The sequence below is a fragment of the Condylura cristata genome, unplaced genomic scaffold (assembly GCF_000260355.1).
Source record: "Condylura cristata isolate star-nosed mole 26May11 unplaced genomic scaffold, ConCri1.0 scaffold00006, whole genome shotgun sequence".
NCBI lineage: Eukaryota > Metazoa > Chordata > Mammalia > Eulipotyphla > Talpidae > Condylura > Condylura cristata.
This window is the reverse complement of record NW_004567107.1, coordinates 4,603,621-4,627,164: the sequence shown is the minus strand read 5'-3', so window position 1 is coordinate 4,627,164 and position 23,544 is coordinate 4,603,621. Positions and strand designations below refer to the sequence as shown.

Sequence of the window (23,544 nt, the reverse complement as noted above, 5' to 3'; positions counted from 1 at the left end):
GGCCGGCCGGGGGAGGCTGAGGGTCTCCCTGGGCTCCTGAGTGCGACGCCTGCTGCTCTGGGCAGCTTGGGGAAATAGCAACTGCATCCTGGACTTCTTTAGTGCTGACCAGAGCCATTATTGTCGATCTGTTGTCGACGCGCAGTCCGGTGGGGAAACTGAGTCCCAGGGCACGTTACACTCAGAATCCTGCAGCAGGTCCTATTGGAATCAGGACCAGTTCTGCCTCCGCACTTTGCCTTCCCTTCCCAGCTGCTTGACAGCAGGAAGGACAACCTCACAGAGGGTTGTGACCATTAAAAATATTATGTTACTTCTTATAATTATCGGGCTATTCATTACATCCTTTAATGAGATAGTGGAAATTAACAACCATCCATAGGGCCCGGTTTAAAACCCAAAGGCACAGCCCTGCTAAAATGGATGATACAGATCAAGACATCCCAGGAGAAGATGTCCTGGCTACTTATGTGAGGAAAGCAACTGAATCTTTATGTTCGCTTGGGAAAATGAAATTGTAAAAATTTGCATTCCACTCCTGGGTTGATACTCTGGAGAAATTCTTGCAAATGTACACAAAGTTCATAGCCTCAGGCCTTGAAGCAGCTGGTGAATCTATCTCCACAAGAACAGGTTCTTGTTTTTAACATGATGGTGTATCCGCACGATGGACTAGTATCCAGCAGAGGCGAAATGAATGAGCTACAGGCTCAAGGATGAATCTTAGAGACAAGAACTGAAGCGTGCCCAAGACCAGTCAGGGAGTGAAACGTTGCTTAACGGGAAATGTTTGGCATTCTTTTTTTGCCAAAGCACAGGGGCCCGTGGCCGCGGGTCAGCCAGGCCAGGGCACAGCCTTTGTCACAGTGATGAGAGTTTTAAAAGCTGAGATGTAGGAGGGGGACTGAGCCCCTGGAATGAGCTTATCTCTCTCTGGGACCTGGGTATGTTCATTATAAAAAAGAGAAACAAAGCAAAGAAGTTCATTAATTCCGGGGCTTTTTTTTCTTCTTTTTTTTTTTCAGGGGAGAGCATGAAAACACTCCCCCACTACCAAAAATTATGCAGTCGAGTTTCCCACTTTTGGAGCAAATGCAGCGTCAGCACATCGGACTGAACGGCTGACGCTTGCCCTGGGAAAACCGCCCTCCGGATCACGGTGTCGCCGGGCCAGGTAAGTATCATTCACTGCGTTTTATAACCGAGAAGCACAATGCCCAGCCATGTGTGTGTAGCCCCGTATTTCAAACGTGGGGAGAAAAGAAGGAAAGGGGAGTCAGACGGGTACCAGGAGACACCTTTTTTTCCAACCTGCTGGTGAAAGTGTCAGCGGTGGCTGTTTCTAGAGTAAAGCTGCTGCTTTCCCCTTTTAGGGGAAAGATTTTCCCCAGATTTCAGATCATGGTCACAAGTTTTTCTCTTCAGTTTTTTTCTTCTTTATATTTAATTACCCAAGATCCGATCAACCACTCTCCAGAAATGTATCTCAGGTTGCACAGGCATTCATTACCCAACATTGTCACAAGCATTCTTTTTTAATACGTCATTGCTGTTAGTCTCCACTGCACCTCGTTCGTTAATTAAGCTTCAGCATAACGAGGGGGAAGAATACCCAGCTCATCAGCCGCATCGCTGGAATCCACAGCGTGTCTCAGAACAGATCACCCAAGGATAAGGACTGTGGGAGCTATTGTCTGTTTTAAGACATTAGATTTATAAAAAATGAACTGTATATATGATGTGACCCCTTTTTCCTTTTCTTAATCCAACGCTGCGAAAGGGTTTGGGAGAGCACCCCAAGGGGTCTGCTCCTGCCCAGGCGGGAGGGGAGGCTGGGCCCAGATGGTGCACCCTCCCCTGTTGCTTGGTGAACTCCCAGGTTATTTGCTTTGGACTGATCTGTAAGTCAATACACTACTGTTTTTAATTAAAACAAAGCTCAAAGGGGTCCCTGAGGTCCAGTTTCCAGGCTCTGAAAACAGGATCTCTGGGGAGGGGAGGAGAGGAAGGGGGGAGCCAGGCGAGGACTCAAAGTTTCCTGTCTTCCCCCATATCACCACCACCACCTCCATCTGCTTCCTGCCCCCCAGGCCCTTTCCCACCCCAGGCCCTCCTTTGCTGTCACAGGAGGAAAGCCACCCAGCTGGGGGCCTGATGAACTCCGCCTGGGGCTCAGACAAGGGGAACCCCTTGGCTGAGGTCACCGGAGCCTGTACCAGGAGGGGGCATCTTGTCCCGGCCCTCCTTCCAGCGCCAGGTCAGTGCCCTAGTCTGGAGGCCACAGGGCGTGGCTGCCCAGCTCCTGGGCCAAATTCGGACCTGGAGCCCCCACTGAGGCCTGCTGCGTGTCTGGACACAGGTTTCCTCCAGGAGGCTCTGCAGTAGGGCTGCCTTTCCTTTCCCAGGCCCCAAGGACAGCCCTGCCCTCCTCAGTGCTAAGCACTTGGCAAACACACCTCACCCAATCCTTAAAATAGCTTGTGAGGTGGGTACAACTGTTGCCCCCGCTTCCCAGAGGGAGGAGGGGAGGCTCAGCAGGCGCACAGGTGCTGCGGCTGAGACTCCCAGGCCTCTGCTGAGTGGCCACAGGTCTCTGGCCAGGCCTGCCCCACTCCCACACCAGGGCCCTCCTGGATGAGGGGCTGTGGCCAACCCTGGTCGCCACTGCCCCTGCCCAGGGCTGGGGTCCTCCCATCGCACCCTCCCCCATGGCCTGGGAGCAGCTCTGCTGCTCCCCTTCTTACCTTTCAGCAATCTTAGTGCTGTAAGATTTTTCGCTCCCAGAGAGTCCTGGAAGGACCCCTCAGAGGCCTCACCCCGCTATTTCAGCGCCCAACTTAAAGACTGAGTCCAAGGAAGGCCTGAAGTGGCCACAAATGGCCATTGGTGTTTCTTGGGAGTCTGCCTCTCGTTCTGGGGAGAAAGAACCTGAGAGAAGGTTCTCTGGAGAAGAGAGGGTGGGGAACAGCCAGCGGGGGAGGTCTGTGGAGAGTGGCTGCTTCATGAGCAGTGGGTCTAGAAGCAGATAAGGACAGAGGCCACAATAGTCAGGCTGACCCCGGGGGACACTGGACACAGGTGACCACCAGTACCCCGAAGACCTGATGTCTCCCCATCTGGCTAGCAAGGTCTGAGTGGGTTCCAGGCCTGGGTCTGAGTGGGTTCAAGGCCTCTCTGAGAGGAGCGGAGGGGATTGCCCTCTGGGAGAAGTAGGTAGATCTCAGCAGGCCAGAGAGCTCAGAGGGGCCAGAGAATGAACAGAAAAAGAGAAGTAGCCCCCCACTTTTTTTCCCCAGGGCTGGGAAAAAGCTCCGGTCCCCACTCACCTCCTGGGTGTTGCTGTGGCAGAGAAGGGAAGGCCTCAAAGTCTCTGGGAGACCCAGACCAGTGCCTGGGTCCACAAGGAAGTGGCTGGTGGACGGCCCTGCTGGTTTCCAGCCCAGAAACACTGTTAGGACCGGCCCAGGGACAAGTACCCCACCCAGGGACAGAAGGACAGAAGCGCCTCTGTGCATCAGGCTGAAGGGCTGGGTCAGCACTTCCGGGGGATGGAGCAGAAGAAAGCAACCTTCAGGGAGGGGCTGAATTTGAATTTCATCAGAACCTTGACCCTGGGCCTCGAGAACCTTGGAGAACTGGGGAACCAGAATCGAAGACCAGGGGACAGCGGGCTGGGGTGGGGCAGGGGGCATACAATGACTTTCTGCCCGTGTATCACTACCAGGCAGGGCGGGGTTGGGTCAATGAGGGCAGCCCCCTTCAAACACTGGCTCCCAGTGCCAGCTGTGGCACTGCACAGGCGCCAGCTCTCTGGCAGTCAAGCCCGTGAGTTAGGGATGGGCTTTGCTACCTTTACACAGGAGGAAACCAAGGCCCAGAGAGGGGCACTCATCTGCTGGGGTGTCCACAGCAGGAGCCAGCATGAGGCCAGGTCTGCTCCAGAGTCTCCTCCTGGGCCCCAAGTCCCCCCGCCAACCCCCTGCCAGCCACTTCACCTCCCGCCCGCTCAGATGCTCCACCGCCAGCTTGCTCCCTCCTGCCTCGGTGTCCCCTGCTCCCCCACCAAACCCCTCCTCCGGCACTCGCAGAGCCTCTGGCTGGGCGGGCACCGGGGAGGTGGAAAGAGTGTGCTGGACAGGCGCAGGTCTCCGTCAGCCTTCCGAGAAGACTGGGGTTGAAAAGGGAGGTGCTGGGTCCCCCCGACTCCCAGCGACAACCCACTGTGTAATTTATGCGGTCTAGCCACGTGAAGTGGGGGGTTCCGGGTTAAAGAAAGCAGCGAAGGGTCAAGTCAGGGAGAGCAGGGCCTCGAGCTCTCAGAGCTGAAAGCGTGACACCCCAGGCTCCACCCCAGCCGAGGCCCGAGCACCTGGCCTTCCGCTGGTCTGCTGGTGTCCAGGTGAGGGAAGGTGGAGGGGCGGACTGGGAGGGTCCTGTCCCCGGGAGCAGGCCCAGATGCTCAGGCCCAGCCCTCAGACCTGGGACTGCGGGGACAGCTGGTGGCTTCATTCACCTCATCTGCAAAATGGATCAACCTGGGCGACAGGCCCTTGCTGACCCACTTTGCAGGTCAGGAAACAAGCCTTGGGAAAGCAAGCCGCAGGCCTGCCCCCAGCCCCCACCTGACTTTCTTGAGTGTGACCAACTCCAGAGTTGACAGAACACTGAACTGGGCAAGGTCTTGGAATGTGACCTGCGTGAGGGCCAGGGAGGTGACGGGTGGAGGAATTTCCTTCCCACCCCTAGCGGGTTTCCTCCTAGGCCCCTCCCAGTGGTGGGAGGGATCTTCCCAAAGCTGGTGGGTAGGGACCAGATTCCTGGCTCAAGCTCAGCCATAGCCCCAGGCGCTCAAAGAAGCTTCCAGACTGGTGGGGAAGGGTTTCAGCTGCTGGGGAAGAAGGCACAGGCAGCTGAAATGGCCAGAAGCTGAGCCGGCTGCAGGCCCTGGGGGTGTGGGGGGTGCCGAGGGCCTGGCCTAGAGTCCACAGTTCCGAGTCTGGCAGGTAAAGGATCCCGCCGCAGAGACACAGCCACGCGGCAGACAGTTTCCGGAAGACACACGTTTACCCGTACACTCCAGATCGGCCCTGGCAGTCACAGCTCAAAGGCCCCTTCTCCCAAGGAACCCCAAGCTCTGGGCTGCCCTCACAGGGCAGCCCGCTGGGAAGTGTGGCACCAAAGGCGGGTAGAGGGGAAGTGTGGAGAGAGAGTGCCAGGACTGCAGCCAGGTGGAAGGTCATGGTGCTGGTGAGTGTGGCGCCATCAGCCCGGGGTCAAGGCCACTGGACAGGTGTGGAGGTGGGTGAACCCCAAAAGGAAGATTCAGGCGCCTCAAGGAACGTGGGGTGGAGAGGAGGGGGCAGAACCACCCCAGATACACTTTCCTCCCCTGAAGTCTGGAGGCCCACGGGGTAGGTGGACACAGTGATGGGCAGGCGCCAGGGCTGGTGTCCCCAGGGCAGGGCAGGAGGGGTCTCTAGGGCCCGGGGCCTGTGGCGGGGTCCATAAATTAAACAGACTTGATGTGATGAGGACGGGACAGAGGCTTGCTGAAGGCAAGGCTGGCGGGCAGCCAGCGGGCAGTGTGTCACTGGCTCCTCCAGGATGGGTGGGCAAACACGATGGGTCTCTTCTTGGCCCAGCGGGAAAACACAGCCTTCTCCGTGATGAAGCGGTGGGCACTGCGGGGCGCCCGCTCGTGTGCCAGGTACATCTGACACTCGTCCAGCCGGCCCTTCTCGAAGTAGTGGTAAGGCACTGAGGGGTGGCTCTCCTCCCTGGGGGTGGGGAACAGGGACAGTCATGGGGCCCCGGTTACTCGCTGACCTCCCTCAGCCCCTCACCAGGGTCACAGAACCCCTGGCAGGGAGTGAGGGGCGGGGTCCCCGCGGAGGCCAGAACTGTAGGGGGGGCAGTGCAGCCCTCGATCCCCACAGACAAGGCTGGAGACCCAAGCTGCAGCCTGGGCCAGAGACAAAATCTGACAGGCGCAATGGTCCATCTGCAAAATGGGGGTACAGGGTTCACAGCCTCATCTGCTGTGGCGTGGAGCTCACCCACCTATTCATCGGCACCAGGCACGCAGGTGGCCTGGCCGGGCTCCTGGCCACGGGCTCCTGCCAGCTCACCCACACACTCAGGCAGGTTTTAGAAAACAGGGTGGAACTTCCCCGAACATTTAGCGACAATGAGCCTGAACTGAATGACACAAGCAGTGTGCATGTAGATATGACTTATTACTGGCACCAGGAAATGGAGGTTCTGGGTGACCACAAGGCTAAGCTGAGACTGACCACAGGGCCACCCCAGGCACCCCCCACTCTTAGAACCCCTGGGGGGGCCCCATGGCCCTACCACGCCTGCCTCCCGCCCACCCGGGACGCGGGCCTGACCTGCAGTAGCTGTCGCTGACCATCCCATAGACCACGATCTCCTCACACAGCTCCAGTGCCAGAATCATGGTGAACCAGCCCGTGCTGAGGAAGGAGCCTGACTGCCTCCTGGGAAGGAGGAACCCACAGTCAGCCCTGCCACCCCCTCTCGAGGGGGAGCAAGGGGTTGTGTGGTGGCCCCAGCCTCAGGTCCCTCCCAGAGACCCACCTCTACACCCGGTTGGGGGTGATTCACTCTAACCCTGTACCTCCCAGACCCTGTGCTGGCCAGGAACCAGCTCCACCCAGCACTAACCGGCAGAGGGCTAGCCAGCGAGAGCCCGAAGGAAACAATGGAAGGGATATAGAAAGGAGGCTGGGAGGTGTTCCTTCCAGAGGGAAGGGATCAGGGAGGGCTTCTCTGAAGAAGTGATAATCCATTAGACTTGAATGAAAAGGTGTTGGTTATGGGGAAGTTTGGAGAAAGTTCTAGGCCATTCCAGGCCGAGGAAACAGTACAGGCAAAAACCTGCCAGTGTAGCATCAGAGGAAGCCCAGATGGCCGGTATGCTTGGGACAGGATGAGCAAGGACAGCAGAGAACACGGAGGTGGGCAGGGGTCAGATCACTCAAGATCTGTAGGTCAGGCAAGGGGAGGCAGTGAGAGTCTGGACTTGATTCTCCATGTGAAATGACGTTGCCAGGGTTGAGGAAAGACCACCAAGGGGTTGAATTTAGGGGTATCAGTTGGTGTGGGGGAGGGAAGAGTGACAGCAGGAAGGCCAGTGAAGGGGGTGCTAGAAGGAAGGGCGGTGGCACCTGGCAGGTGTGGCCCAAAAGGCTCAAGAGGCCCTGGCAAGTAGCAGGTGATAGAAGGAGCGGGGTCTGGGACAAAGTTGAAGTTTGAGCTGGAAAAGCGGAGGTTCTCGGTGCAGTTCCTGAGTTGGGTGGGCAGGGGAGGGGGCCAGCGGAGTCAGAAAGCTCTAGAATGTGCGGGGGAGAAGACGAGATCTTAAAACACAGAGAGCTCAGCCCAAGCCCAGGGCAGGACGGGCTCCTCCAGTAACTGGGGTCCAGAAGGACTTCAGAGACCGTGTCAGCTCTCAGGGCTCCCCCAGAGGGAAGGGGACCCCCACACGCCCACCAGGCACTGTCTCCTCCTGCGCTCACGGCTGAATGCACACAGGGCCCTTGGGCCCTTGACCGCAGTGACGGCTGGGTGAATGCCACCCCTTTGAGTCTGCCCCACCCCCTTCCAGGGCGGCCCTCGCGGCCTCCATGGCCGCTGACCCGGCGCCCCTGGGCGCAGCTCCTCCATAGGCCCCGGCCGGGGAGGCAGGAGGCTCACCGGTTCTTGCCGGTCTCGTTCTGGAAGACCTGGTCGCAGTAGGCCATCATGCGCTCGGTGAAGGTGTACACCTGCAGCCCGGGGTACATCTGGGTGAGCTGCAGCAGTGTGCGGTAGGTGCGGCCGCCCAGCGTCCGGTCCATGTGCCTGCCCTGGCCCCACACCACGTAAAGCGTGTCCCGCGCCCGCTGGAAATAGTGCGAGTAGTTGCGCAGCAGCAGCGGCACGCTCGTGTGCGACACTACGCGGAGGGTGCTGCGCCGGCCCACGTCCGCCTCGAAGCCGGCAGTCGGCGCCTGGTTCATGCGCAGGACGCAGTCAGCGCCGTCGATCTCAGCGCCCAGGCCGGAGCCCAGCATCTGGCCGGAGCTGGACACCACGGCACAGCTGCGACAAGGTTCTCGGACCAGCGGCTGCAGCGACAGGGGTGCACCGGGAGGGGGCGTTGGCACGCGGTTGCTCCGCCCAGCAACACCCGCGGACCGCACGTGAGACTCCCTGTGGGCACTAGGTATGGCCGGTTTGGCGCTCCAGGACCCTGAGGCTGCGTAGGTGACTTTGCCAAGGTCCCACCGAGACGGAGACTGAGTGGCGGAGCTCAGAGGCTACATTCGGAGCCTGCTCCCTTCAGCAGGCACGGCTGTTTCCTTAGTAGGAACAGCTGGCCTGAGCAAATTTACAAAGCCCTCGAGGCAGCCGCTGGCACAGACCTAGTGCCATACACAGGCCTGTTAAGTAAACTTGAACCTCAGCTCTTCAAGTCACTCTGTCCCCTGCCCGAGCCCCTCCTGCAGGCGCCCAGTTTAAAAGCTGCCCAGCACCCACACCAGCTCGGGAACCCTGCCTCTGCCCGTCCCAGCTGGGTGACTGTGGGCAAGTCCTGCTGCCTCTCTGGGCTTCCACTCCTTCATCTGTAAAAACGGACTGAGCTAGTGTCTAGGGGACCAGGTTGTAAATGGCCAGAGTGACAGGTGCTGACATAGGTAGTGTGAGGCCCCAACCCTCCCTCCCTTCTCCCCCAAAGGCAGAAGCTGAAGCAACAAGCCTGAAAATAGTCACTGGTCAGGGCTCCAAGCACAGGACTTGCTCCCCACCCACGCTGTGTGCCCTCTCGGGACGACATGGCTTACTGAGGTCTGTGAAAAGCAGGGGGACGCTTTAAAATATTTAATTGGGGCCCTCTCTGGTGGCGCAGCGGGTTAAAGCACAGCACTAAGAAGCTAAAGCCGCTTCCGCATGAGTTCGATCCCCGCCTGCCCCGAGGTGACACACGTGGTGCGGCAGACCTCTCCTGACCCGCCCGCTGCTCCCCTCAGCAGTGTGCTTCTCAGTCTGCCTGTTCTGCTCCCCGCTCTGTCTCTGGTGAGTCCTCTCGCCGCCCCTGCACCTCTGGCCTGTACCCAAGTTCTGTATGCATAAATAAATAAATCTTAAAAATATATAAAATAAAATATTTAATTTCTAAAAAGTCAGTCCCTTTGGCATTCAAATACCAGGATTTCCCACTTCTCTTAAAAGTCCCAGCAGATCTGGCTGTCCTGGGCCCTGAGCTCTGAGTGTCTGAAGTGAATATGGGCCAGCATGCACCTGGCCCCCCCGCCACTGGTCCTGCCCAGCGAACCCTCAGGACACTCTCATCTGCACCCTGCGCAACCCCACTGGCTCTCCAGTTGTCCCTGCATCCTGATCAAATATTTACACAGCACCTGTCCCGAACGCTGATCGTCCTGTGAAACTTCAGCTCAAGCAGGGGCCGTGGCTGCCTGCGCACCCCAAGCCCCTCTCTCCCCCGAGACAGGCCAGCTCTGGGCTTAACAGAACTTTCATCTGTTATCATTTGTCCCCAGCAGCCGTCAGCACTGAGGACACATCAAAGGCAGCAAGCGCACCCCTGCCGAGCCCCCGGGTGGCACGGCACAGTGAAACCACACCATCACGTGACCTCGCCGTCACGAGGTCACGAGGCCCAGAGCTCCAGGTGGCACAGCCAGGGGAGTGCAGCCGGGCACTAGTGTTGTTGAATCAGAAAACCAGTTCCCGCTAGACCCTGGGGCTCAGAGAGGTGAAGTGGCTGGTCAATGCCAGACAGCTGGTGAGCGAGCAGAGGTCCCGGGTCAAGTCCAGGGTCCCAGCTGGCCTGGCATGAGCTCCGCTCGCATTACCCCAGAGAGCTGGGGGCACGCAGGCAGACTCAGCTGCACCTGCCCCAACATGCTGCCGGGCCCACTCACCTTCCCATCTGGCACGCTGCTATATCCACTGAAGTGCAGGGGCCCTGGCACGGTGGGCCTGGCATTGGCAGAGAGGAGAGGGTCCGGGCAGGAGGCCAGGCAAAACGGCAGGCAGGCCCAGCAACACAGCAGCACGTAGACAGCCGAGAAGCCCACGGAGCACAAGGCGACGAGCAGCAGCCGACCCTGGAGGAGATGGCAGTCGTAGGGCGGGCGGGGTCCCTGGAGCCCCCAGGGGTTGTACCCCGAGCTCGAGAGTCCAAAGCCCAGCTCAGTAGCTCCTAGAACATCAGTAGAGTCCACACTGACTGGGCCTTCCTGCAGATTCAGGGCATGCGGGCCTGAGAATGAGCTCTATTATTATCCCCATTCTCTAGAAAAAGAAACCAATTTGCGGTGAAGCTCGGCAGCTCAAGCCACCCAGCAAGAGAGCAGCATGGTGAGGCCGTGAGTCCAGGTTCCAGGCCCATGCGCGCCCCCAGAGGCCCAGGTGCGTCAAGCAACACCCTTGATCTCTCTGGGTCTGTTTCTTTCTCGGCAAGGTGGGGGCCAGTACTGCCCACATGGGAGTCAAACGTGCCGGGGGCTAGAAAAGTGCTAGAAACGAGCACAGGCGAGAGGCCCTTGAGAAGGCTGCCAGCCCCCTCCGGGCCCCAGACTGTGGCTGCCGTGTGCCCTCCCCCCAAGCTGAGTAAGGGGAGCAGTGGGAGGGCACGTGGAGGGCGCATCATTCTAGCAGTCATTAAAGCTGCCGCCCAGTCCCCCACCACCAGCAGCCAGGTGCCAAAGGACATTTGAAGAAGGAAGCCCTCCTGGCACGCCGGCCTGGGCCCCACTGCGCTGACCCCCACTGCGCTGACCCCGCCTGCAGACTTTTCGAGAATGTCCCACCAAGCCTTGGAGCGGGGGCCACCTGGGGGGCATGATGCTGGGCCTGCTGTGTCCTGGGGGCCACCAGTGTCTCTGGGCTGAGTTTTCTGCCAGCCTCACAGTCACACCCTAACCCAGGGCTAGCACAGCCAGCCAAGCGTTGCCCCATATTTCTACACACTAAATGGCACTTGGTCAAAGTTGTTTTGGTACACTTTTCAGATATCTCCTAAGTTCTCCGGAAGTGAGGGGTTATCTTTCCCTTCAAGCTCCAGCTACCATGCTGCCCGTCTGCAACCCTTTCTATATATACTTTGGGAAATGCTGACCTGTCCACACATCTATCCTTATTGTTTCTTCCATCTCTTAATCCATACTGTTATTCTGTGCTGCTCCTAACATCTCTTCCTACTATCTCAAAATAAATCTTCCATTCTGCTAGGGCTATTTCCCTAATACCTTTTCCCAAATGCCAACATAGGTACTTTCCTAAAACCCTATAGTAAATCCCTCCTGCCCCCAAGACTGCCTAGCTGCTGGCTGATGCTCTTTGAAAATGAGAAGAGGCAAAGCAGCCCCTCCTCCCTCCCAGGCATATCCTGCCAGAGGCTCACCTTTTCTGCTCAAAGCCACATCAGTTTCTGAAACTACTCCCACAGGCCAGGTGCTCAGGGTAGGGTTCAGAGCCTGAAGCGTCAGGCCACCACCCTGCAGGGTCCAGGTCCCATCACAGGGACCCAAAGGTCTCCGCTCAGTCAGGGTTCACTCTCCACCAGCATCCAGGGCTCTCTCCCACCGCTGAACTGAACGCACACACCACAGACCAGTCCCAGCCAGGAGCCTCACAGGGCAGGGTACTGAAACCAGAGAGGGAAAGGCCCTTGCCCGGGGTCACACAGCCTGCCAGATCAGGGCTGGATGTTGAGGTCAAGTCAGTCTCCCCTTCTCCCCTTCTCAGCTCAGGAGAGGTGGGGTTTGAGGTGACAGTGGGAGCTGGCTGTGGGGGAAGCTGCTGGGCAGGAAGCCACCTCCAGGGCTCCTGTGAGTCTTCCTCTTTCTGCCACTTACCGGAGCCTTCATGCCGTCACTGCTGCTCAGCAGCCAGGGGGCTGCTGTCTCCAGAGTTCCAGCGGGGAAGCGGTGGGAGCAGGGCACCTGCTAAGACCCAGAAACGGAGGGCAGGTTCCCTGCCTCTGAGGCGACTGCCAGGGAAACTGAGGCAGAAGAGGGTACAAGCTGGGGTCAAGGCAGGTGGCATCTGGTAGTCAAATGCCCAAAGGTCCCCTAAAACCCCGCAGTACCATCTCCGTCCTAAAGGAGCTGGAATGGGTGATCTCTGGGGGGGGGGCCTCCCCTCCCACCAGCCCAAGGCTGAGCACGTGGGGAACTAGAGGGAGAAAGAGTGAGCCCGCGGTTCAAGGTCACCCAAAGGGTCTGGGCCAGAGACAACCGGGAGCCAGGAGCCCTCACTCTCCTTCCAGCCTGATAAAAGCAGAGGCCTGGGGCAGAATAGGACCAGGGATTTCCCCCCTGCCTCCAGACCCCACCACTTCCTCCCGCCCCCCCCCTCCCACCCCGACGGACGCTAACCGGTCGGGCAGTTTGGGGCGCGCCGGCTGCTCACGATCCGCTGCTCGGAGCTCCATGGCCCGCTGGCCGGGCAGGAGGCCGAAGCCCCGGGGCGGAGGCGGCCGCTGCAGCAGCTTCTGGAGGCTGGAAGCCGAAAGCGCAGGGCCGGCGGGGGCGGGGCCCGAGGGGATGGGGAGGAGACAGGCGCGCTGGGGGCGGGGTCTTAGCGGCGTGGGCGGGGCCAACGAGCGCGGCCGGGGCGTGACGTGCGTGGCTGGCTGCGAGGCCTCCGGGTTAAGGGCGGGGCCTGGCGGCTGGGGGCGGAGCCCGAGGGCCCGAGGGTCCCGGTCTCCGCCCTTGCCCTTGTCTCCCGAGCGGTGGCGGTGGACCGCGACCCGCAGGGAGAAGCCTACGGGGCGTGGACCCCCTGCGCCGTGGCTGCCCGGTCGTCTAGACTTGAGATTCTCCATTTCTGAAATTGGGGGATGGGCAGGAAAATGAGGCAGACGCCTGGGTCAGGCAGCCCTGGTTTCAGTCGGGGTCTGGTTGCCAGATTCAGCAAGGAAAATACAGGGCGCGCAGTTATATTGGCAGTTAAAGAACAAGTGCATTAAAAATATGAAATTTCAGTTTAGCTGGGCGCCCCTTATTTTCTCTGGTGACCCTCATTAGCCAATGACTTTCACCTGAGCCTCAGTTTCTCTCCTCTGTATAGTGGGGGATGATGTGGGCAGGGACCTCCCCGTGAGATGGTGCAGGAGCGGCTGCTGTCAGAGCCCGCGTCCAACCCTGGGAAGTCCACTCCCCAGCTGGGCCCCTGACCATCGACTTCCACCTCCCAAAGGCCCCCTTCCAAGTGGGGAACCAACTCAGTCTTCTGCCCTGCAGATGCTAAAATGCACCATGTGGGTTGCAGGAGGATTTCACACTCATACTTGGGGGTCCGCGCAGAGTTGAAGGGCAAATGTGGTTCAGCTGGGGTCTCTGGTGAGTGGAGAGCATATTTTTCATCAAAATGGTTTTTTACAAAATGCTGAGGGGCCAGAAAACTGACCTCACCACCGCTGCCCACCCACTGCCCTCTCCCTGGCCCTAAGAGGGGACCCAGCCTGGGCTCCTGCTCTGGCCCCACTTCAAACTCCGTCCAGAGAGGGCACAACCCCAGGGCATTAGGTTGTGTATTTACATCCAGCTCAGCAGGCTATTCTGTCCGGCTCCAGGTCCAATGCCAAGTCCCCTGAACTGGTGACTGAGATCTCTATGCCCACCCCTGGCTCCCCTTTGACCACAACCCCATCCGGGCACACATCAAGGGTATCGGCCTAGGTTCAACCCCTCCTGATGGCCCCTCGTTCACACAAGGCGAGATGCATAGTGGGTCCCCAAAGCTAGAGCCCTCTGGCTTACCCTCAAGTCTTCTTCCTTCTCGTCTCTCTTCCCAGAGACCCAGCACTCAGAGGACAGTGGTCAGTGTCCTCTACGGGCTCATGCATCACCACGACAGCTGGGGAAGTAGCCATTCCTTCCCCAGGGACAACTCCTTCCTTTCTAGGGCCACGCAGAGACCAGACGTGCCATAATACCTGGGGTCCAGAGTAGGTAAAGATGATGGTGCACAGTGGAGCCTGACAGGCCCGATGAGGCTCTTCAGTTTGTTTTGGTAAAACCCCACTCTTACCTGGCTGACAGCCCTGGTGTCCTATCCTGTCTCCTTACGAATCTCCAGCCACCTGCCCTGCCCACTCTCTGACCCCAATCACACTGAACTCACCCCTACCTGCACTTGCTGTCTCCTCCATGTGGGACTGCTGTGCTCACTGGGCCTGTGCCTCCTTGTCATTCAGCTCAAGCATCATCTCACAAAGACCCTCGCCAAGCGTGCTATCTAACTTTACCCCAATTCTTACTGTGCTACCCTGATTTATTCTTCATCGTGTTTGTCGCACTCTGAAGTCACCCTGTGTATTGAATAGCTTTCCTGTTTACGGGCCACCTGCCCACTAGATGCTAAGCTCCGTGTGGGCAGACTGTCACCTTTTGGGGCATCTCAGGCACCCTCATAGTGCCTGGTACCCACTCGGGTCAGGTAACGTTGAATGAGCAGGTTAGGGGTGCAGAGGGCTGGCACTGTGAGGTCTCAGCCCTTGGCAGGAAACCTAAAGTGAGGAGGGGGAGGGGCGGCTGAGTCACCTCTGATGGAGGCAGGGCTGGGGCCTCTGACTCACCCCCATCTGATACCGACCCCTCAAGGCCCCCACTTCCTGCCACACTGCATAGCCACCTGGGAATTTCCACTTCCCGCAATGATGAGCTTATAGACTAATGTCTCATCATCTTCCAGCCCAGTCAGAACATACTTTCTGTGGTTTCCACCAGGTCAGAAAGACGGAAGCCCAAGATTCCTCAGAAAACTGGGACAATGTCAATATTAAATATTTATATTTTCATCTGAATCTTCCAGGAACCCACACACAGTCCAGCCCTGCCCCATGGCCATTTTTCTTCATTTTGCCTAGAGGCCCATAAAGTGATCCAGTTGAGCAGCTCGCCCAAGATCTGGAGTCCTCCAGTCCTGGGGGTTAGCCCTTGGCCACATGACCCTCCCAACCACACACTGTCCCCTCCCACACTGAGCCCCCACTACAGAGAAGTGTTTCCTTCTCTCAAAGGCTGGGCTCTCTCTCTCGACCTTTGCTGTGCTCTTGGCCTGAGACTCTTCCAGAGAAGTGTCTGACTCTCCTGGTCTCCGTTTAAGGACTACAGACCCCCAATCCATCAATAATTAGGTGTGTTCCCTTGAGCTCCATAGCTCTGTGCTTCTCCGAGGGGCTCTGTCACCATCACCCCAACTGTGAGTCCTAGGACGGCATCTTCCTCCACCTCCGGGTCCCCACCGCCCAGCAGAAGCACACGGCAGGTGCACAACACACCTAATGAGTTAACGCTGCCCCTGTTCACCCTTTCCATTTTACAGATCAGACCACTGAGCACAGCGCCTAGCACCGTGCCTGGCCACACAGCCGGGCCCCAGAGCGGGCCCCTTGGGCATGCTCAGACTGGACTGAGACCAGAGGTGGCTGCAGTCTCCTCGAGGAGGGGAAGGACTGATGAGGGGTCACAGGCACTGTGTGTCGCTGCTGCAGTGATGCCTGAGTGGCCACGGCCACCAGGTTGGTGCCAGCCCCGGCCCCACTCCACGGATGGGAGCTCTGGCGACTGCAAGGAGACAGTGGAGCTTATTGGAGATTAATAGTAGATTCTAGCATAGTGTATCCCAGAGCGGCAGGGTCCCAAAACACCTCACCTTCTCCCCCCTGCATCCCTAGAGGGTCAGGCATGAGGAAGCCACCCCCCAGGAGAGGCCAGAGGACCCTGCTTGAGGGAGGCAGGAGTCTTGTATATGCCCCTCGAGTCTGTGGGACTCAGTTTCCCCATCTGACAAGGGACTGGACTGGAGCCATCACCTCCCCCAATTGTCTGAGCATGAGGACAGAGCAGCAGGAGCCTGAGTAAGAAACAGGCTCTTGAGTTCAAAAGTTGAGTCCCGGTCCCAGCATTTATTGCTGAGTGTTCTTACGCAGTCCCTTCATCCCCTGAGCCTCCATTTCATGGTCTGTGAAGAGAATAATAGCACTTCTGGAGGGTTAAATGAGTGAACGTGGGAGAATCCCTGGCACCGCGTGGGGCACACCACGACGCGAATGAGGCTGTGTCGCTATTTAGTTGGGGGATGATGCCCCCTGGAGGGCAGTGGGAGAACTGCAGGCGAGGGGAGCCCGAACCGCCGTCTCCGCCGTCAGACGGTGTTTCCAAGCTGATGGGGAGAGTGGGGCCGCGTCTGGTCACTCGGTGTGGGCCTCCACCCACTGGCAGAGGCGACGGGCGTAGTGAGCCGGGCTGACGGTGGAGAAGGTCCGGCCTGGGTAGCGCAACGTCTTCCAGAGGTGCTCCAGCCGCTTGCGAAGCCCGTAGACTGTAGCAAGATCCACGAGGCCCAGAAAGTAGCGGTGCTCCGGCCCGTCCAGAATGTGCAGGGCGTTCGAGGCATCGGGCAGCAGCCGGCGGTTCTGGGTTTCCAGCTCCTGGGGACTCTGTGCCCCTTGCATAGATCTAGGGGCCAACAGGAGGGTGAGGCTAACTAAGCCTCCTCCAGGCAGCCCCAGGCACTCGGCCAGTGAGCCGGGCCAGGCTGCCCCTGGGCGGCACTCTGAGCTGACCCTTGCTCTGCCCTTGCCCACCTCCTGTGTGCCACCTCCTGTGTGCCAAGTGAGGTCAGCTGAACTATGCTGGGATGTAACACATATGCTGCAGTATATGTGTTACATCCCAGGAGGAATGTAACAGGAGGAAAAGGATGCAAAACGCTTCACACACACCTACCTGGCTGTGCAGAAGATGAGGCTGCTGCCCCGGCCCCTCTCATCTTCGTGGAGGTGCTGGGAGGCCATCAGGAGGCTGTAATCCAGCACGTTGAGCTCCTGGAGAAAGGCGGTGTCCAGTTCCATCTGGCGCAGGAGCCAGGTCCGCTGGGGCCCTGCGGGAGCATCAGTGGCCCCCCTGAGTGTGCATCCTGTGCCAGGCAGGGTGCCGAAGATGCCACACGCATCTGTCCCTGGAGGACAAGTGTCTTTGCTGTCCCACTCACAGACGAGAAGACTCATCTGTAACTCATCTGTAACCCCCCCAGCGCCACTGCCTCCGGGACCTGGGCTCCGTGGCTCGGGCTGCGCTCAGGGCTGCCCCGCTAACCTTCACCCCAGGGGAGGAAAAGCAGGCGGCGGCCTCCTCTGTAGCTCACCCAGCTTGATGGTCTTGCCCTGAAAGTTGAGGTCCTTTAGCACCAGAAGGAGGTGGCTGCCCTCAGGGGCCGGTTCCACCCATCGGCTCACCTCACAGCCCTTAATGTCATACCTGGCGACAGAATGCAGCTTTTCACAGACTTGAGAAACACAGGGCACCCCACCAAGTAAGGAACAAGAGCTCCCACCTTTCGGCTGTTCAAATCCTCAACACCCCCCCGCCCCCCGTTTATCACTGTGCCCATGTTAATTAGAGAGGAAGGAAGAAAACGGGCAGTTTCTTTGACCTGCCTGGTTCGCAATCAGTCAAGAATGGGGCAGAGGTGGGAACTGTGGCCTTTGGAAGCTCAGGCCCTACCCTGCCTGGGCCTGTCCCTTGGCACGCTGCTGTTTCTGAGGCTGTCCCAGACCCGGGGTTCCAACCCTAGAAGGCAGCAGCAGGAGGTCCTCGGGCCTGGGCAGCCCCCCCCTCCCCGGGGCAGAGTGGGGGTGCAGGGACCTGCTCCTTGCACAGTTACTGCTAGGCCTCCCCGCTTCCCGACAGCGCCTGGTGCATGCTGAGTGTTCAAGGGGTGCAGCTAACCGGTGTCACTGTCTGCACCCTGTCTCCTCCCCGGACCTCAGTTTTGCTGTCTCCCTAGTGAGTGAGGGTGCTTCAGGGGGCGCATTCCAGGTGGGACCGGGACTCACCTCTCAGAGATGCGGCCCGCGGGATAGAAGACGCTCTGCATAATGATGAAGTATTTCTGGGGGTGAGGTAGGGAGTGAGGGCGGACAGGAGCTCGTCTTGCCGAGCTACCAGCCCGGCCCCCTTACCTCCGCCTCACCCACCTTCTTTCCCCCGGCCACCCGCAGACTGTGCACGCCTGGAAGGGGAGAGGGTGCCAGGTGAGGGGGCCCACGCTTGACACCCAACTCCCCCCTTCCCGCCCTTGCCCAGCCGGAGCCCCCGCCCCAGGCCTCACCCCCTTTCCAGATCGATCTCGGGGATCTGGGTAGGGACGCCCCAGCCTCAAGAAGGCCGGATGTCCCGACCGGGCCCCGCCCACGCCCCGGGGGGGGGGGCCCCTCCAACTCCGCCCCAGACAGCCCACCCAGCACTGTCCACTCGGCTCAGACTCAGGCCCAGCCCCCATCCGGGGAACCGCCTCCCTCCCTGGCCCCTCACCTCACTGACTCTCCCCCCAGCCCTGGCCCGACCCCCTACAGGACAGGCCACCCCGACCGGGCAGGCCGTACCCAGCAGCCGCGCAAGCAGCGAGTGCGGGTGACGCTGCAGGTGCCGCACGTAACGGGGCAGGTGGGCGAGCAGCGCCCGCACCTCCCGGCGCCGCTGGGTCTTCAGGAAGAAGCGCTGGTCGTGGCTGGGTGGCGGGAGGGCGAGGTCACTAGCCAGGCGTGGCTGGAGTGGCCTCCCCATCGTCGCTGTGGCCGGCGTCTCTCCTCTTCCACCCTGACCCTCCCTCACCTGACTGTTTCTCCTCCTGAGTGATCCCCAGGCAGGACACCACGCCCACCCTCCCCACCCCGGCTGCCAGCTCACGACAAGAAGAAGCTGGCCTTGCTCTTGGAGGTGCTGAGAAACTGCAGGTAGGGGCCACCTGGGCCCAGCGCGGCCTGATAGTCCTCCTCGGCCAGGCCTAGGGAGCGGCGAAGCCGGGCGAAGGCGGGACCTGCTAGGGTGCCCAGCTCGAAGCCCTGCAGGGAGGAAGAGCAGCCCCGAGAGCATGCGCATTGGCAGCCAGATGACAGCAGGGCGCAGGGGTGCAGGAGGGTCAGGGTGCCACGCCCTGGGAGGACCCAGGAGAGCCATCACACCCACTGGCAGGTAGGAAAGCTGAGGTGAGAGCAAAGCGCAGGACACGACCTCCAGAGCTGGAGCTTTGGGCTGCCTACCTCGTGGGCCTGGGTCAGAACCTCGGAGAAATCCTCCTCGCTGGGCAGCCCCTGCAGGGAGGGCGGGGTGGGGGCCTCAGGGCAAAGCCAGGCTCAGCCCCCACTGCCAGCCTGAGTCTCCTGTGGCTCCGGGCCTCCTCCCTACCCCAATTTGATTCCTCCAGCATCAACTCTGGCCAGCAGAGAGGGCAGGGGGCGGCCTGCTCTGCGGCTGGGGGCATGGGGGGGTGCGGACCTGGATGTGTCTCATCACATTGGGTCCCCAGCACCCCTCGGCTCCAGTCTGCGCGCCGAGACACATGTTGGCCATGAGTAACCTATGCCGTCCCAGTGAGTGGGGGGTGCCTGGAAGCCAGGGGACCTGCCTGGGGAGACAGGCTCAGAAAAGGCTTCCTGGGGGAGGTGACCTCTCAGCTGGCATCTGAAGGGCAGTGAAGAGGAGCAGGGTGTGCACCGCAGTGGGAACAGCACTGGGGCTGCAGGAAGGGAGGGACAGATGGAGTGTGAACGAGGCTGGACCACTGGCCCTAGCACCTGAGCCAGCAGGACCCAGAGACCACAGTGAGTACAGACCACTTCCAGCGGGTGGTGAGTTAAGAGCTCCCTCGCGTTCCTACACCCTGCCTGGACCTCCAGGCCCTGTGCCGGGCCCTGCTCCGTGGGGTGTGGCCACACTCCACACACATGCACAACACACAGGGCCCATCCTGCTGCTGAACTTGCAGTTGGATGACCCTTTCTGCTGACCCAGCCTGGCCCAGCCTGAGCTCCAGGGAAGATGGACCAGGCCTACGGGGTGGGGACAGGTCGCTCCCCAGCCACACATCCTGGCAGGGCTGGGAGGCCTCAGAGACCAAGGAGTACAGTCCCCCAGCCACCCATTATACAGATGGGGATAGTGAAGCCCAGCTAGAGTCACACAGCAGTCGCCTAAGTCAGGGGACCCCTTACACCCACCCCCAACACACAGTGGGCTCTCTGGCCTCAGCCCCCACCCCAGAATGTCCTAGGCTGCCTGCACCAAGCCCCTGACTTCCTCCCCTTATAGCCCTTGCTCATCCCCAGCGCCAGAGCACTAATGATGGCCCAGTCTTGCCGTTGGTGCTCTGGGGAGACAGCCCCAGACAGATGACCACTCACCGTGGGCGGGTGGTCCATGGAAACCTGGGTGGCAGCCCACAGCCCTGCCTGCATCATACACGTCAGCCGGTGCAGTTCATGCCCCGGGTCGATCTCAAACAGGCCCAGGCGCACCTGCCTGTCTCGCAGACGCCAGAGGAGGCCACGGTGGCGAGAGCTCCAGGTGGCTGCTCTGCCTCCAGCTTCTGGGGAGGGGGCCAGCACCTGGCGGCAGGGGACACAGAGGTAAGGAGATGTGGCTGCATCCCAAAGGGGAGAAGACCCAGGTCCGAGTCCCTGTGAGCCCTCCCTCCTCTCTCCCTGCCGTTTCCTCCATACCTAAACTACAGAGCATCTGATAGCCACCTCATGGGGGCCTGGTGTGCCTGGTGTGCAATCAGAACTCAACATAGAGGTGTGGTTACCGTCAGTGGGCAATGTGTTTTTTTTGCAGCCAAACCTGACCCAAGATGGTTTCTCACCAACTGTGTGACCTTAGGTAAGTCACCGAACCTTTCTACAGCTCACCGTCTCATCTGTAAAACAGGAACTACAGCAAGTGCCTCCTGGCACGGATAACTACTATTTCTGTTGAGTTTGAGCTCCGAGCACGGGGCCTTGCTTGTGGGCGAGCAGGAGGTGCCAGCGACCGGTGATCTTTTCCACTCATCTACACTCCAGGCCAATGCAACCGGTCAGCAGGAAGCTGAGCTCACAGCAGCAGACCCATTAGCAGCCGGCACCCGGCACTGGCCGCGGACCTGACCTCCCAGCAGCCCTATGAAGGAGTCTTTATACCCATCTCCATTTTCCGATGAGGAAATAGAGGAAGTTTCCAGAGAACAGCCGCCAGACTGCCTATTATACTGCCCCCCCCGCCACCCCCCCACAGGACCCCTCTGGGGCTTGGATGGGGGTGTGTCCGTGCCGCGCGGCGAGGGGAGAATTGGCCCTTGACCCCAACTTTTCCCTCTCCTGTCCTCCCTCGGATCTTCACTTACCTCGCGGGGCCCCGGGCTCGGCGCGGCCATAGCCCCCCAGAAGCTTCCCGGGCTCTGCCCGGTCCCCCGGCGCCCAGCCGCCTGGCTGCAGGCGGTAGGCCCCGCCCCTGCCTCCATACCAACCAATCGCGCGGCGCCGGCCACGGCCACACCCAATCCGCGCAGGGGGCGCCGGCGATCGCCCGCAGGTCCCGCCTCCCCGGCTGCAGCATCCTCCGGACCGCGGTCCAGCCCCGGGCGGGGCCGCTGCGCTTTGGGTAGGGTCCCCAGGAAGGGAGACCTCCCCATTTCCTCCTCTGGGTGAGAAGCTCGAGACTGAGGGGATGCGTGTGACCTAAACCCAGTCCTGCCCTCCCAGTGCCGGGCAATTCCCACCAAGTGCCTTTTGGGTCAGACAACTAAGGTGCGGAGAAGTGACTACCTCCAGGTCACACAGGAAGCCAAGCCCGGGGAGCGCATTCATTCAATGCATATATTTCGATACTACAGGCCAGAGCGGTGCCAGGCCCTGGGGATTTAGTGGTGCGAGGGTGGAACACAGCTGCCGGCCTGATCTTTTAAAAGCATAAATCGATGATGTCACTCTCATGCTAAAAGCCGCTAGTAACTTCCCAGGCAGTGGAACAAAATCCAGCTGGGGCTCTCGCCACTACCAGGCCCACTACCCACTCTCCAGTCCCATCTCCAGCTGCTGTCCCTGCACCCAGCACACAGCCGTTGCCACCCACCCCTCATAGCTGCCAAACTTGCACACCTCAGGATTTTGCGTTTGCTCCTCCCTCTGCTTGAAGTCATTTTCCCCTGTGTTTCATCTGCCTTCCTGTCCTGCTCATCTAGGTGTCTTCTCCCCTAATTCCTGACCACATCACCTCATTTGCCTTCTCCTTAACACTGTGAGACATTGTCTGGCTCACTTATTCATTGGCTCACCATCTCTCTCCTGCCCTGCCATGGGCTGTGAGGAAGAAACCACAGGGCTGTTGGCACGCACCACAGCCCGGGGAAGATAGATCAACCCACACAAGCAGGATGTGCTAGGGCCTCAGCAAGACCCACGAAATGAAAGGCCAGTGTGCCAGTGGGGCGCGATGGGGTGCGCTGCAGATTTTCATAGGCACTGGAAGTGGGGCTGTGAGAAAGATGCTCAATTTTTTTTAAAGGCCAGGAGTGGTGCTGTCAAACTGGAGGTGGCTGGGGTGGGCAGGGGCAGCAGTAAGGCAGAGGATTGAGTCTTGGCATCAGGATGACTGCTGGATGCAGGGCAGAGGTGGGGCACTGACAGGATTGGGGGTTGTATGGCCCACAGAGAGGAAAGCTGTGTTGGCAATGACTGCCAGGCGTGGGCTGGGGCTGGGGCAGGATGATGTGGTCAGAGGGGCAAAGTGAGAATCCTGCCCAGGACAGGATGAACTTGCGGGGCCACCATGATAGACGGGGTGGTGGGGTGGGCGAGGTGCCATGCTGAGTGCACTGGGGACCAGCAGAGCAGGGCTGAGGCAGCCTCTGTGTAAGAACAAGGTCCCTGAGGAGGGCAGGGGGAGGGGCCTCATGAGTCCCCTCTCACAGAACAGAGGTGCCGGGGACATCAGAAGGGGCCACCAGCGCACACAGGGGTGTCAGATACTTCCCACGTCCTGCCTGACGTGACGGCGCTGACTGGGTGCTGCCCTCCTGGCCAGGTGGCAGCACAGGGAGTGGCACGAGGAAAAGCAAGCGCATGTGTGGCTGTCAAGGGATACCCCGACGGACTACTGCCTCTGTGGAGGGTCTTCAAGTGGGAACTGGGAGGCACAGAGGACGGGCAGTTCCCATGACGGGGACTGCCAATGCCGGGAGCCCCCTGCTACAGCAGGGAAGACAGAACCCGAAGTCCCATGGTAGCGCCGCCTGGACACTGGGTGTGGAGGAGGCAAGGGTGCCTGCAAGTGCCTCTTCTCAGAGCCCAGAGGGAGCCCAAGGGCCAGGAGAGAGGGATGGAGATGCACAATGGTCTGCCTCAGTGGCTCAGCAAAATTACTGGGGTGCCAGGGCCTGTGTCAGCACATTCAGGAGGAGGGGCAGGGCCCTTCCCGGTGGTGCAATGGGTTGAAGCAAGCACTGAGAAGCTGCAGCCGCTTCATACAAGTTCGATCCCCGGCCAGGGAGCTGACCCACAGGGCGCAGCAGACCTCTCCTGTCCCCTGCTGCTCCCCTCAGCAGTGTACTTTGGCAGCCAGCCTGTTCTGCTCCCTGCTGTCTCTGGTGAATCCTCTCAGTGCCCCTGCACCTCAGGCCTGCACCCCAGTTCTGTGTGCATAGAATGGAAGCAGCCCTGCTCTGGCTCAGCAGCAGCTGAAATGG

The 23,544-nt window shown here is 59.7% G+C and overlaps 3 protein-coding genes across 8 annotated transcripts in view; all 3 read right to left on the bottom strand.

Moving 5' to 3' along the window:
• Positions 1–3,658, bottom strand: part of ST6GALNAC6 (ST6 (alpha-N-acetyl-neuraminyl-2,3-beta-galactosyl-1,3)-N-acetylgalactosaminide alpha-2,6-sialyltransferase 6) — a 15,111-nt gene extending 11,453 nt beyond the window's left edge. Inside the window, exon 1 of one of the 2 annotated variants that reach the window (XM_012721493.1) lies at positions 3,327–3,658. The gene's annotated coding sequence lies outside the window, so the exon portion shown is untranslated. The remainder of the gene's footprint in view (positions 1–3,326) is intronic. The other variant, XM_012721497.1, reaches the window with a different exon arrangement.
• A 1,369-nt stretch (positions 3,659–5,027) lies between these two features.
• Positions 5,028–12,553, bottom strand: ST6GALNAC4 (ST6 (alpha-N-acetyl-neuraminyl-2,3-beta-galactosyl-1,3)-N-acetylgalactosaminide alpha-2,6-sialyltransferase 4). The gene is made up of 6 exons (XM_004677297.2): positions 12,411–12,553; positions 11,889–12,034; positions 9,951–10,136; positions 7,720–8,132; positions 6,393–6,500; positions 5,028–5,777 (listed from the first exon to the last, which is right to left on the bottom strand). The coding sequence occupies exons 2-6, from the start codon at positions 11,898–11,900 to the stop codon at positions 5,588–5,590; spliced, it is 909 nt and encodes a 302-aa protein (XP_004677354.1). The 5' UTR covers positions 11,901–12,034; positions 12,411–12,553; the 3' UTR covers positions 5,028–5,587.
• A 2,265-nt stretch (positions 12,554–14,818) lies between these two features.
• On the bottom strand, positions 14,819–21,298 carry PIP5KL1 (phosphatidylinositol-4-phosphate 5-kinase-like 1). 5 transcript variants are annotated; one of them, XM_012721622.1, is made up of 10 exons: positions 21,205–21,298; positions 20,225–20,428; positions 19,085–19,135; positions 18,732–18,886; positions 18,428–18,552; positions 18,005–18,054; positions 17,879–17,913; positions 17,188–17,300; positions 16,770–17,001; positions 14,819–16,499 (listed from the first exon to the last, which is right to left on the bottom strand). In XM_012721622.1, the coding sequence occupies exons 1-10, from the start codon at positions 21,232–21,234 to the stop codon at positions 16,232–16,234; spliced, it is 1,263 nt and encodes a 420-aa protein (XP_012577076.1). In that variant the 5' UTR covers positions 21,235–21,298; the 3' UTR covers positions 14,819–16,231. The 5 variants fall into 5 exon arrangements, with proteins under 5 accessions (XP_012577076.1, XP_012577075.1, XP_004677353.1 ...); XM_012721621.1 differs by having other exon boundaries at positions 17,879–17,934; positions 18,020–18,054; XM_004677296.2 differs by having other exon boundaries at positions 16,770–16,923; positions 17,879–17,934; positions 18,020–18,054.
• Positions 21,299–23,544: the final 2,246 nt, after the last annotated feature.

Excerpts from the sequence above, each read along its gene's own strand:
- ST6GALNAC4 (XM_004677297.2), bottom strand. Across the intron at positions 8,133-9,950 it reads GCAGCGTGCCAGATGGGAAG|CCGCTGGTCCGAGAACCTTG; the intron begins GTGAGTGGGCCC and ends CTGTCGCTGCAG. Across the intron at positions 5,778-6,392 it reads GTCAGCGACAGCTACTGCAG|GGAGGAGAGCCACCCCTCAG; the intron begins GTCAGGCCCGCG and ends CCCCACCCCCAG.
- PIP5KL1 (XM_012721621.1), bottom strand. The coding sequence starts at position 21,234 with ATGGCCGCGCCGAGCCCGGGGCCCCGCGAG. Across the intron at positions 19,136-20,224 it reads CCATGGACCACCCGCCCACG|GGGCTGCCCAGCGAGGAGGA; the intron begins GTGAGTGGTCAT and ends CCCTCCCTGCAG. Across the intron at positions 17,301-17,878 it reads GCGGGCCGCATCTCTGAGAG|GTATGACATTAAGGGCTGTG; the intron begins GTGAGTCCCGGT and ends TTCTGTCGCCAG.